Source organism: Manis pentadactyla, chromosome 3 (assembly GCF_030020395.1).
Source record: "Manis pentadactyla isolate mManPen7 chromosome 3, mManPen7.hap1, whole genome shotgun sequence".
Classification (NCBI taxonomy): Eukaryota; Metazoa; Chordata; class Mammalia; order Pholidota; family Manidae; genus Manis; species Manis pentadactyla.
The window spans coordinates 187,708,639-187,721,603 of record NC_080021.1 but is presented as its reverse complement, the minus strand read 5'-3'; the positions used below and the strand labels follow the sequence as shown (position 1 = coordinate 187,721,603).

The window sequence follows — 12,965 nt, the reverse complement described above, 5'->3', positions numbered from 1 at the left end:
TATAGGTTCCTATATTAGAAACCAGAAGGTTCCTGTGATTATATGTCAAAATTATTCTCCAATTATGAGTCATTGCTGACCTTGTCAATACAAAATCCTCCCCAGTAAAACATTTAGTTCTCTTATGGATACGTTATACTCACTGAAGTTTTGGGTGTACAACTGAGAAACCGATGCAAAGGAAATGGCTCCTAAATCCCTTCTGAGACTGAAATGGAAAACAAGACAGGCTATTCTATCAGCTATCATTTTGTCGGTGATTAGGCTAAATAACACAAATATCAATCTTCAATTTTACATGCATGCTTTTTATTTTTCCCTTTCATGGAAAATCATAGAGAATCCTTTACTTTTAGCCTTTAGTGCAAAGTTATGAAGGAAAACAGGAAAGATGAACACATAATTCAGCATTTTAGAGCTGCAAGTGATTTTAAAGATTAGACTCAATCCCATCATCATCAAAAAACAACGGACTCAAGATGTGATACAGCTCACTCTAGTGTTAACTTTCTGAAATACTTTATATTTGTTCAATTTGCCTCATCTAAACCAACGATAATTGCACAATACCACCAACTACATTCCAGAAAAAGAGACAACCTCTTTTCAGGAGCCTAACCTCCATTACAACTGGAGAAGCCATGCAAAAGAAAGACAAAGTTCAGCAGGATGAACATTTCTAAGACAGAACAGTTCACCCTACTAGAGTGTATCCAGAACCAGTTCCTCGCCTGCATATTTCCACAGCCTTCCACAGCCGCTGCATATTTCCATCCACTACATTCCTCTCTCTGTACAGGTAAGCAGGCAAGCCCCAGACCTTTTAAGGAGAATTGTTATGAGAATAATGTTGCCTTTTAACAGGCCAGTCATTTGCCACCACATCACCTATCAAGTAAACATGTGGTGCTTTATACAGCACTGGATCAGTAAAATTCAAATGCTACAAATCTGTTGGGGGGGGGATCTCTGAGAAACATGATTTTTTGCTAATTTCTCTCCTCTTTGGTTCCCTATGAATCCAGACCAGTTATTCAAAAGTATCTCAGTAAAGAAAAAAAATTGGTAGTTCTGTATGAGAACTGTTTATCTATGCTCAGTCAGCATTAGGGATATGTTACTGGAATCACATAATCACTCATTTCTTGACAATTCATTTTGCCTCACTAGTTAGATGGATGAGACATGCCTCACTGGTACTTTCTTCTTACCATGGAGAAAACACACACTGGATGTTCTGATGTCTGACCACATTTGATATTTTGATATCCATACATGCCAGACCAGAATGACCTAAATGACACAAGTAGAATTCAGAATGCATAGACTGTTAGAACTGAGAGGGACTCTCACGAGCATTTAATCATACCTTCTCCCTTTACAACTAAAGAAATAGGTTGCGGTGAAACTGGCTTGATAGTGAGAGTGCCAGATCTAGAGGCCTGTCTCCAGTCTTCCTGTCCAGGTGTTTTCCATGGCCCCTGCTGCATTTCAGAATCAATGTAGCCTTTCTAAATACTCTCAAAGAGTTGGATGGAGGATATTCCTTGGAAGTCAGCCCCTCCCATTCCAGAGCAGCTTCTGCTATTCCACCGCATGAATTACAGATGCAAGAGGTTACTAAAGCCTGAATGTCTTGCATTCTGTCAATCAGGAAGGTGGGCACTAATGTTTGTAGTCATCAGTTGCTTCCATAGTAAATTACTGTTTAATTTATCCAAAGTCGATTGTGGATATGCCATGTTCAGTCAAGAAGAAACACTCTGGTTTTGAATTATGTGAGCAGTTCAGTCATCTGGTTCATGTCTAAGAATTATACATGGTTAGTTAGCATGCATAATTTGGGGCAACACTGTTTTGATGACTCTGTGACAGGAAATGTCACTGCATTAAACTCCTACGTTCTAACTCCAGTGATGCCCACACATGCGGGCACTAACTGTTAATGGAGGAGCAGTAGGGTGCAGGGGAAAAATAAATTGACTTGACACTGTAATTATCTGTGCTGGAACCCTGCCTCTGCCCATCATTAGCAGAATAACTTATAAGCAGTCCACTTGGTTTCTAAATCTCCCTCTCCTCATCTGTAACATGCTGAACAGATCTGAACTTGTTTTATATATATTATTGGGCCAATGGTATAATTTGTATGGATCAGTTAACTACAGAACGAGAATACAGCATTTATATGGAAAATGTTTAAAGCTCTTGTCTCTGGGTCCCACAGGCCTAAGTATAACACTATTCTGCATTTACTAGTTATGCAAACGAGCAAGTTTCAGCATCTTATCACGAAAAAGTTCACACACACAAAGACTAGAATAATTAAAATGGTGCATTAGTCACCAACTTAATCAATTTTCAATATTTTGCTAATATCGTTTCATCTCTCTTCCTCAACACATTTTTTCCCCCTGGAGATATTTTAAAGCACATTTGGGCGTTTTAAAACTCTCTGTGCTTCAATTTTCTCATCTAGGAAATGAAGATTATAGTATCTAACTCATGGCGTAGAACTGCACTGAGTACTCGATAAATGTTAGCTATTATTATTACTTATGGTGGTACCTCTATGCACCGCCCCCTCAGGGGTTGTAAAAGCACTTTGCCTTACAGCGTGTCCAACTTCAGACACAGGATCTTAAAGCACCATCCTGGAGAAAGCAGACCGTGTCCTGCGTTGCTAAGACTGCGGCCGCCCCCTTCAGGCATCCTTCGCCAGAACAGCTCGGTCAGGAAGGACTTTGTCCCTTGCAGGCTCCTGTTGCCGCGTGCGAAGATGAGGGGCGGAAATAGGAAATGGGGTTGGGCCGAGTTCCGGGCGCGAGGTGGCCCCGGGACCGAGCAGAGCGCGCCGCTCGTAGTCGGTGGCAGAGCCGCGATGTTCCGCATCGAGGGCCTCGCGCCGAAGCTGGACCCTGAGGAAATGAAACGGAAGATGCGCGAGGATGTGATCTCCTCCATACGGAACTTTCTCATTTACGTCGCCCTGCTGCGAGTCAGTGAGTGTCGCTTCAGGCTGTGGCCATGAGATCTGCAGGGAGCCTGCCAGCACTGCCCCCCAGCTCTTTCCCTACGGCCTTTGGTGGCCTTTGAGCTGAGCGGGCATGAGGAGCAAGGGGCTTGCGCGGCTTAGGGTGTGCGGGTCAGGGTCAGGGTGCCCGAGTCCACGTGGTGGCCCGGACTGCGGGGAGAATCGCCCAGCCCTAGCGTTCGAACCGAAAGGTTATCCCCCAGAGCAACTCGTTTTGTAGGCAGAGAAGCAGAGATCGAGAATTAGAGAAGTGGCCGGTTCAAGGTCACTCATCGGGTCAGTGAATGATCTTGACCTAGAATCCAAAATTCTTAATTCAGTACCAGGTTTCCTTCCTCCAGTGCTGACTTTTGAAACCCAAGAGGTTTTGTGCCTCTTTGAACATTTATAGTTGCTTTTTTTTTTTTTGAAGGAATGATAAAAAGATACGGGTCTACAGGATGAACGATATTACGTCAGGGATTGTTTGATTTTATATTTGGCAGAAACTATTTGCAGTGCCAGGTCTCGACAGTAGCCTTTGCGGGAGACAGGGCCTAAGATAAGAGTTACAGGCACACCGAGTATTAGAGCTGGATGCAGCTTTGTAGATCGTTCCTAGTTTTACTGACATGAATCTCAGAAGTGATTTGCCTTGCTCTCCTCATTCTCAGTTCAGTATTCTTTTCATTGCCCCTTGCTATATATTGTTGGCAGGTCTGGGTGGAGAGGCAGGGATGATTCAAATCAATGAAGGCCATACCACGGTCATTCTGCAGAAGGCTCTTGTCGAACCTAGGCCAGAGTCCACTGAGGCCAGTCAGTGCCATCCATTGTCTGGTATTACTCTGCTCCCAGGAGAGGGAGCCCTGGTGACAGCAACTCCCAGATCATCCTGCTGCTTCACGGGCTTTTTGCAACTCCCAGCTTTATTTCCTTCTCTTATGTTTTTGTTGACTTAGCTGCTGGTAAGATACGTGCTCATTCTCAGTGACCTTTATATCTGATATGAATTGATTTAGAAAAAAATACAGAATACTGTTCTGCATTAGCACTTTTTAAATAGAGACAGAATTCATGTATTATACAATTCACCCATTTAAAGTGTGCAGTTCAGTGGTTCATAGTATAATCAGACTTATGCAGCCATCATCACAATCTATTTTAGGACGTTTTCCTTCTCTCTAAAAGAAACAGCATGCCCATTAGTTGTCATTCCCCATTTTCACCTTTCCCCAGCCCTTGTCAGCCACTAATCTACCTTTTTGTCTTTATGGATTTGCCCATTCTACACATTTCATTTATATGGAATTGTACAATATTTAATCTTTTGTGTCTAGCTTGTTTCATTTTGCATAGTTTCCAAGGTTCATCTATTTTTTTGTAGCATTTATCAGTATTTCCTTTTTATTGCTAAATAATATTCCATTAAATGGATACACATTTTGTTTATATGTTCATTTGATGTTACCTTTTTTCTGATAAGAATTAGAAAAGACTGAACGTAACAGCCAACTCTGTCAGCTTCTGACAGATCTCAATATCTTCAGTTTCATATTAACAAAATGTTTTATTAATTTAGTGTGGATATTGATAAAGATCATTCTGGCAGCTTTTTTGGTCACAGCCCCCTTTTCACCACTTTCTAAAAATTGTAAAATACACATAATGTAAAACTTGCCATCTTAACAATTTTTAAGTTGTATTAGTGGTATTAAATATATTCATGATGTTTTGCAACCATCACCATCATTCATCTCCAGAATTCTTCTCAGCTTGTAAAATTGAAACTATACCCATTATACAATAATTCCCCAATCCCACTCCTTCCAGCCGTCTTCCAGCACCATTCTACTTCCTGTCTCTGTGATTTTGACCACTCTGTTTCATTAAAGCAGAATCATACAATATGTGTCCTTTTGTAACCGTCTTATTTAATTTAGCATAATGTCTTAAGGTTCATCCATGTTGTAGCATGTCAGAATTTCTGACCTTTTCAAGGCTGAATACCACATTGTGCTTATCCATTTACCCATCTCTGGACACCTGGGCTGCTTTCATGTTTTAGCTACTGTGAATAATGCTGCTGTGAATATAGATGTACACATACCTTTTTAAAATTTTTTGAACCACCATACTGTGTTCTATAATGGCTGTATCATTTTACATTTCCACTGACAGTGCACAAGGGTTCCAGTTTCTCCACATCCTTGCCAATAATTTTTTGTTGATAGTAGTCATCTGAATGGGTATGAAGTGGTATGTCATTTTAGTTTTAATTTTAATTGCCCTAATGAGTAGTGATGTTGAGCAACTTTCCATGAGCTCGTTTTGGCCACAGAACAATATTATCACTTCTTTAAATCCCAATGACAACACTTCCTTGTTTTCTAAACATTTCTATCTGTACCATCTGACCAGACCATCATAATATCAGATGTACCAGATGCGATCTGGAACGCATAAGTGATACACAGCTAATTAGTGGGAAAACCAAAATATGTGTCCAATCTTCTGGTTCCTAGTTCAGTGTTGTTTTCCCCCACCTTCTGCCTCCTTTCAAATGCATTTTTATTTTAAGGTGAAAAATGCCAAACTGCACCTTTGACAGTTAAATCACCAACGTTTAAAAAAAATCATTTGAAGAATTGAATTTACTCTTATTGTCCCAAGAGAGAGAACTACCTGGAGAAAAGATTTATGTAGTGTAAGAATGAACTTTATAAAGTCATAGCTGCAGGATACTGGAATGGGCTGCCCTGAAAGCCAGTGAGTCCCCCTTGCTGGTTTATTGGTCATCACTTAGGAGTTATTTTTAAAAATGTTTAAGATTTATCCCCCAGTTTTATAATTCCATTATGTAACTAATAGAGCTGAAAACAAATTCTGGGTTTATTTTTCTTTCAGCTCCTTTTATCTTGAAGAAATTGGACAGCATATGAAGATTGGGCATCACGTGTGAATGCAGGATATGAAAAACCTGGTTACAGTTTCTACTCCCATCTGCAAATGGATAGGCCCAGAAAGATGTAAGAGACTCTTTCACGGAATGGACATAAAAATTCTACCTTTTAAGAACAAGTCTGGCTCTGGAAACTGACCTTCATAGCTAAGATACAAAACTATTTGGGAAATACAAAAAGACATTTTATGGTCACAGTACACCCCAATGCCTGTGCTACTCAGCTCTGTGAATGTTGGTGTAATTGTAAATAGTGTCAAATTCCATTTTCTAGCAAGTATTAATTGTAAGGGAATTATGTCTGCAATAGCACTGTTTAGTCAGTCATTTCTGTTTACCTTTTAACTTCTGGGTATATTTGTTGAAGAGATCTGTCCAATTAGTTATGATTTATGGAAGCCAGCACACAGCCACAACAACACTTAAGCACAGGACCATTAGTCTATGTTTTTAATAAATGTACCAACTAAGAAAAAATCGGGTTTTTATTTTTCTTGACCCCCTTTTTGCTGTGAACCAGCAATCCCTGGTGAGATTACAATCATGTGATTATTACAAACTGCGATAAATTGAGTTCTTCTTGTTTTGGACTGGAGAATTTGCTAATCCTATTGAAGTGACGTTGTTTTATTGTTAAGCAGTCTTTGTGAAAGGCAACATTACTGCTTGATGCTGAGAGTATGTAATACCACCAAAGGGGAAAAATGCTATCTTGTTAAGTCACATAGTTCAAGTTTGTTGGGGGAAGGGGGCAGTCCTTAACCGTCTGAGGCAGCTGCGTGCACCTCTTTTTAGCTAATTATACACCCATTTACCTTCATGTCTCTAAATAACACGATTGTGTTGTTACTTGTGATTTTTCTGTTTTAGACACTGCCTGACCTATCCATGTATGTAAGGATTTACTCTCTTTCCTCTCCTTACCTCCATCCCTCACATATCTCATTTCTTCTAATTACTAATGATGTACCTAGGGTGATTTTTGATTAGATCAACTTCATTAGGACTGTAAGTGCTGTTTTTTTTTTTTCTTACACATCTTTTTGTTTTTTCTAGGCTTAGTTTTATATGAACTTATTATTAAATCAACCAAACTTTTGGCCATATTTCTAAATTGCTCAGTGTTCAGTTTCATTCAATATGCTGTTCCGTTTTCCTGAGCAAGTCTTCCTGGAGCTTTCTGACCTGGCCCCGTGTGGACTGATAGCCTCCTTCCTCTAGCCGATATTTAGCTATATTCTGGGCTCTCCTTTCACCATGATCCTGAGAATTCCTTTTCCTCTTCCCATGTAGGATCTCTTGTTTCTGTATCTTGTATCATGTTTTCTGTATCTCATGTCTAGTATGCCTTTTGGTAAATGCTAGTTATTATTAATGGTTAATCTTTGGTATAGGTGTTTAGAAATGTGTGCTGGCATTTGCTGCATTATTTGTTTTAATTCATATTTCTGGATGCTAAGATAGCATGCTTAACCTCTAATTGTACACAAACTTCAAAATTACCAAACATTTAAATTTATTCTCTAATAGGTATTAATGCCATTTTACATATGGGGAGTTCGAGATTCTGGATATTTCAGTGGCTAACAAATAGCAGCTAGCCAAGGCTAAAGGACTTCTAATGTTTATTTATTTTACCCTAAAGTGCTGTCTTGGGGTTTGGGGGGGAATGTGTGATTGTAACCCTGGATTCCAGTGTATCTTCAGACTAGAGGAGGGGCAGATATGATAGTGCTGTTTTTTTATGGCTGACTTTTTAAAATCCAGGCCATAAACTCCACTGGGGTTGGGGGGTGGTCTAATACTTGTAATAAACAGCTCTGAAATAATACATTAGAAAACAGTTGGCCATATATTTGCATGTACATAAATATATTTGGTTTCAATATGTAATGTGAAATAGTAAAGAACCACAGTAAATTTGAGCTTGGTAAACTCTTGAGATGGATCATAAAAAGACATGGGGATAATTAAGAGAAAATACTAATTCTCCACAAGTAGATCATAGAGGGATATGAACAAAGTAGGAGTTTTGCTCCTCAATTAGGTTAGTGTTCTTCTGCTACCAGTGTGTCATTTTTAAACTGCTTTATCATTGCTCTTTGTAATTCTGTGAAGTGAGTTAGCATTCCAGTCACAGTGTGTTCATAGCTTACATGTGGGCAACACTGGGCCTAGACTTAGAATGAAGAACAAGTGCAGGAATCTGATCTTTTTCTCTTTTCTTTGCTTGAGCTAAGCACCTTTCTTTACCTATAAGATTCGGGCACCAGTAGATAGTATAGAAAGGAAATGAGCAGACATTTTACTCTATTTTGCTATAACTTGATCCCTAGATAGATTCTGTGTGTAGCTGAAGTCCTTAAAGAAGTCAGTAAAGCAGGAGTTGGCAAACTTTTCTGTTACGGTCAGATGGTAAATATCTTAGGCTTTCTGGGCTCTGTGGACTCTGTCAGCTCTTTGGTTGCAGTGCAAAAGCAGCCATAGATGATATGTAAATGAATGCTTGTGGCTGTGTTCCAATAAAACTTTTATGTACAGAAATAGGCAGCAGGCTGGATTTGGCAAAGTGAAATGGCCACCAAAATCACAGAACTGTCCGATTACTTCAAAGGTCAGAGATGTTCTATTGCAAATCATGTAGGGAAAATGATTTAACATAGAATCTGGCTTTTTAATGCCCCAGAGATTACAAATTCATTCATCCAAAGAGTTTCTACTGTATGCAATGCACTGTGCTAGGAGCTGAGAATATAGACAGACAAGGGACTGCCCTTTTGAGGACTATACTCCATCAGAGGAAGTGAATATCTGAAGGACCTAACTGCTGGAGGTTCAGATTGTGCTTCTCTGAAGAAATGATGTTTGAGATCAGATTAAAGATGGTGGAATAGGAAGGCAAAACGGAATCCTCCTCCCAAAAACACATAAAAGAGGAAAATAGCGCAAATGGAGTAAGACCTGAAAAATGGCCTGACAACTACAGAACAGACCCCTACGCCTGAGGAAGAAGAGAGGACCACACAAAGAAGGGCAAGGCAGCAGAGCTAAGACTGAGCTTAGACTAAACCAGGGCGACCAACTGTCCAGGACTGTCCACTTCTAGCACGGAAACCTGAGTCCTCAGAAGCCTCTAAGTCCTGGGCAAACTGGGATGATTGGCCACCCTAGTCACAACAGCAATTTTAGTCAATCCCATGTATCTTTGATGGCCTTTGATGGGATGGCCCTTCAAAGAAATCCTGAATCAAGGAAAGAGGGCAGAGCCTTTGAACCCTTGCACTGACTGGAAGGATGTGGGCTGCTGGGGCGGTGTCTAATGCAACTGGAGGCAACTTCCTTCAGCTGAGGGCATCCTAAGGGGACAGAGCTGTAGCCGTCAGCAGCCAGCACTCCTAGATGGGGGAAAGTAGCTGGGCTCTAAAGTCGAGGGTCAGTTTGCTTCACCACAACAGCAGCCATAGTCCTCATTGAATCATCAACCCTTTTCATCAATCATCCATTTCTCTGCTCTCCTTCACAGTTAAATGCCCCAGTAAGGTTTTTAATACCTACTTTTTAATTTCCTTTCTCCCATGATCTCCTGAACCTACTTCACTTAGGCTTGCATCCCCACCAGTCTTCTGAAGCTGCTCTTGTTAAGGTTGACATTGACCTGTCTTTCCCTGTCTGGACCATCCAACATGCCCATGCACCTCATGTAACCACCTTGCATGCCTCCATGGCACTAATTTCCTAATTATCCACTTTCTATTCCACTCATCCACTTCCTCAGTGTCCTGCCTGAGGGTTTCAGCCCCGGGCCAAGTTCACTATGGATTTGGTGAGAACAGGAAATGACAACAGAAGATTCTTGGGGTAAAAGGGTTTATACCCAGCTTTATTCTCATGGTGATAGGTCGAGCACTAGAATCACGGTTGCATCTAGCAGTCTGCAGGTCTGTAATCCACCTCTGTCTCTGCCTCTGCCCAGAGCACTGGGTGGAACTGTACAGTGACTCAATCAATAATAGCTTATTGCCAACAGGTGTGTAAGCATTAGCCTAACAGCAGACCAATTATATCATCAGGTAGTTTAGGGTCAGGTGAAGGTCCTGGCCATAGGACCTTCCACTTTCCCTACACACAGATTCTTTTGCAGGTTCCTCTTGATCTCTAACCTCTGAAACTGGCAGCATCCCAGGTTTCAGTCCTCAGACCTCTTTATTTATAGTGTAGATTCTACACTGATTCCTTTGGTGATCTCATCTGGTCTCTTGACTTTAATTGCCATTTATGGTCTGAGAACTCCCAAATTTATATCTCTAGCCTTCACCTCTCCCCTTAACTCCTAACTTGTCCCAAAACAACCTCCCAATCTTTCCTATTTCACGAAACCTACTCCTCTCTCAGTCTTAGGAGACAATATTCCATATTTTCAGTAGCTGAGACTAAAACCCAGAGTGTCCTCCTTGACTCCTCTCACATCCCTCACCAATCCTTCAGAAAACCCTGTTGGCCCTACTTCTGAATGATGATCAAAATCTGACCTCACCAACTTCATGCCACCACCTTGGTCCAATCCACCATCATCTCTCTTCTGAAATATTGCAGCAGCTGCCTGACCAGACTCCCTGCTTCCACCCTTACCCCCCTACAATCTGTTCTCAACACAGCAGTCAGAACAGTCCTCATAAAATTTAAGCTAGAATATGTCACTCCTACACAAGGTCCTCCACTGCCTTCCCATCTCACTCAGAGTAAAAGCCAGAGTCCTCTGGTTGCCGGTAAATTCCATACACTCTGGTCCTCATTACTTCTCTGATCTCATTTTTCATGACTCTTCCCTCCCTCACTACACCACAGCCACACTGGCCTCCTTAAACAAACTAGACCTGCTTCTGCCTCAGGGCCTTTGCACTGGCTGTTTCCTCTGTCTGGAATGCTCTTACCTGAGTTTTTCAATTGCCTCACTACCTGTCCTTCAGGTCTCTACTTAAATGGCAATTTTTCAGTGAGGCCTTTCCCAGCTCCTTTACAGGTTATAGGAAGTTTCCACTTGTGAAAATCCAGCAAGTTGTACACTTAATGAGCATTTTTCTATAGTTCATATTTCAATAATTTTTTAGAAGTTATAATCACTCCTGAATTCCCTACCCCTTCTTTATTTCTCATCCTCGCACGTTTTATATCTTTTTCCTTATTTTGATTGTCTCCTTTTGTTAAATATATGCTTGATGAGGGCAGAAGTTTTGTCTATTATGTTCACTGTAGTATCCCAGTGCCTAGAAGAGTGGCTGGCATGCAATCTCAACGACTAACTGAATGAGAGTGGAGAATTTTTAAGTAGGTGTGGAAAGTGTGAGAGTAAGCTAACTGGAAAAAGGTAAGAGTGTCAGATGATACTGGTAGCCCAGTGAAGATAGTGGTGATGAATTTGCAGTGCCTGGATGTGGGCTTTTTCTCTAACACTGTGCTGCTTCCCAGGAGCAGGCTCAGAAAAGGTGGAGTGTTGGATTCATCCAGGGATAGGGCTTGTCACATGGATAAGGTGAAATGGCAGGGTCAGGGAGTGACTGAAATAGTGGACAAGGGATGTAAGCTGGATAAGCAGAGAAAGGCAGGAAGGAGCTAATGGGCAGGAAAGAAATAGAGGGGTCAGTCCTACTGATGGCAGCTGCAGAAGTGGGAGCAGTGGAGCAACAGCCTTGAAGATCTGTTTGTATGCCCAAAGCATCTTTCTCAATAGACAAAAAAGTTCCTGTTCTGAAAAATAGGATCCATTCTTTTTGTTGGGCTTTCTGAAGACAAAAATAACACCAACTTGTGGCCTTTGGGACCATTAGCACATACTAGAATTTGTTCGTGTCACAGCTAAGCATATATGGAGTCTGACAAGGATCACATCTGACCTGTTACCCAACTTACCCTCCCCCAATATATATATTCATTTAGGAGAAAGAAAATTGCTAAGTGCATGTATGTTCTTGATACCAAGAGACTGAAGACTGATTTTTATGGGACAGTGCAGAAACATAATGGTAACACGACTACTGGGTATGACTCAGCTTTTCTTCCAAAAGATGTGATGTTTTTCTTCCCCAAATCCAAATTGCATTGCCTCTGTTTATTGATCTGAGGGGAGAAGTGCAAAATATAGATAACTTAGAATAAAGATACTGCAAAATAAAGGTTTTAGAAATGTAGTAGATAATAATGAAAACAAGGAAATATAAGAAATCTAATGAATTGATAATCTTAACATCACTAATTCAGCTTTTCCATATTTTCAGTGTATTTTTGAGTAAAATTTAATAAGCTTACTATTGAATCTTTACATCAACTGTAAAATTTAATAAATACTCAATTTTCTAATAACCATTGTTTTAGTTGGTCTTGAGCAAATGAAAGAAAAGACAATCTTGTACTCAACATAAAAGTAAAAAGTGTAAATAAAATCTTACTAAATCTAAAAAAATTGTTCTTAATAAAATACTATTACTAGCTTAGTGAAACAATGACTACTGTTACAGAATTTGAAGAGAAAGGCATTTCAATATCTACTTTTCCTCCTTAACCTAATAACCTTCACTTTGTTAGCAAGCAATCTACTAAACTTTGTGCTACATAGCATAGACTCAAAATATGTATTTCCTTCTGACCAGTTCCATGTGTCAGTAAGATGATAAAAAATAGCATGTTTTTAATACTTGTTTCTTGCTTTAAAAAAAAAGACTTTAAGATAAATGTGTGTTCGTGTTTACAGGTACCTTATTTTCTGTCCACATGCAATTTTAAGAGTAAATAGGAACTTGGTGTCATGTACCTAGATTTCAAATACATACTAGGGATAGTTGGAAGGATTTTCATACACAGATGCCTCCTGGTGGTGGGCTCTGTGCCACAGGAGAGGTTCGAGTGTAATATGGAAAAGGATACCAGTAGTGTGTTACATTCAGCAATGTCAGGCATCATGTACAGAGGTGCTTTTCAAAACAAGCTGCACACTAA

The 12,965-nt window shown here is 40.3% G+C and overlaps 1 protein-coding gene across 1 annotated transcript; it reads left to right on the top strand.

Moving 5' to 3' along the window:
• The first annotated feature begins 2,803 nt into the window (after positions 1-2,803).
• TOMM5 (translocase of outer mitochondrial membrane 5) lies at positions 2,804-6,607 on the top strand. The gene is made up of 2 exons (XM_036888339.2): positions 2,804-3,002; positions 5,921-6,607. Exons 1-2 carry the CDS (start codon positions 2,882-2,884, stop codon positions 5,953-5,955), a joined length of 156 nt encoding a protein of 51 aa, XP_036744234.2. The 5' UTR covers positions 2,804-2,881; the 3' UTR covers positions 5,956-6,607.
• Positions 6,608-12,965: the final 6,358 nt, after the last annotated feature.

Coding starts and splice junctions, on each gene's coding strand:
- TOMM5 (XM_036888339.2), top strand. CDS start 2,882: ATGTTCCGCATCGAGGGCCTCGCGCCGAAGCTGGACCCTGAGGAAATG. Junction 3,003..5,920: donor CGTCGCCCTGCTGCGAGTCA/GTGAGTGTCGCT, acceptor TTTTTCTTTCAG/CTCCTTTTATCTTGAAGAAA.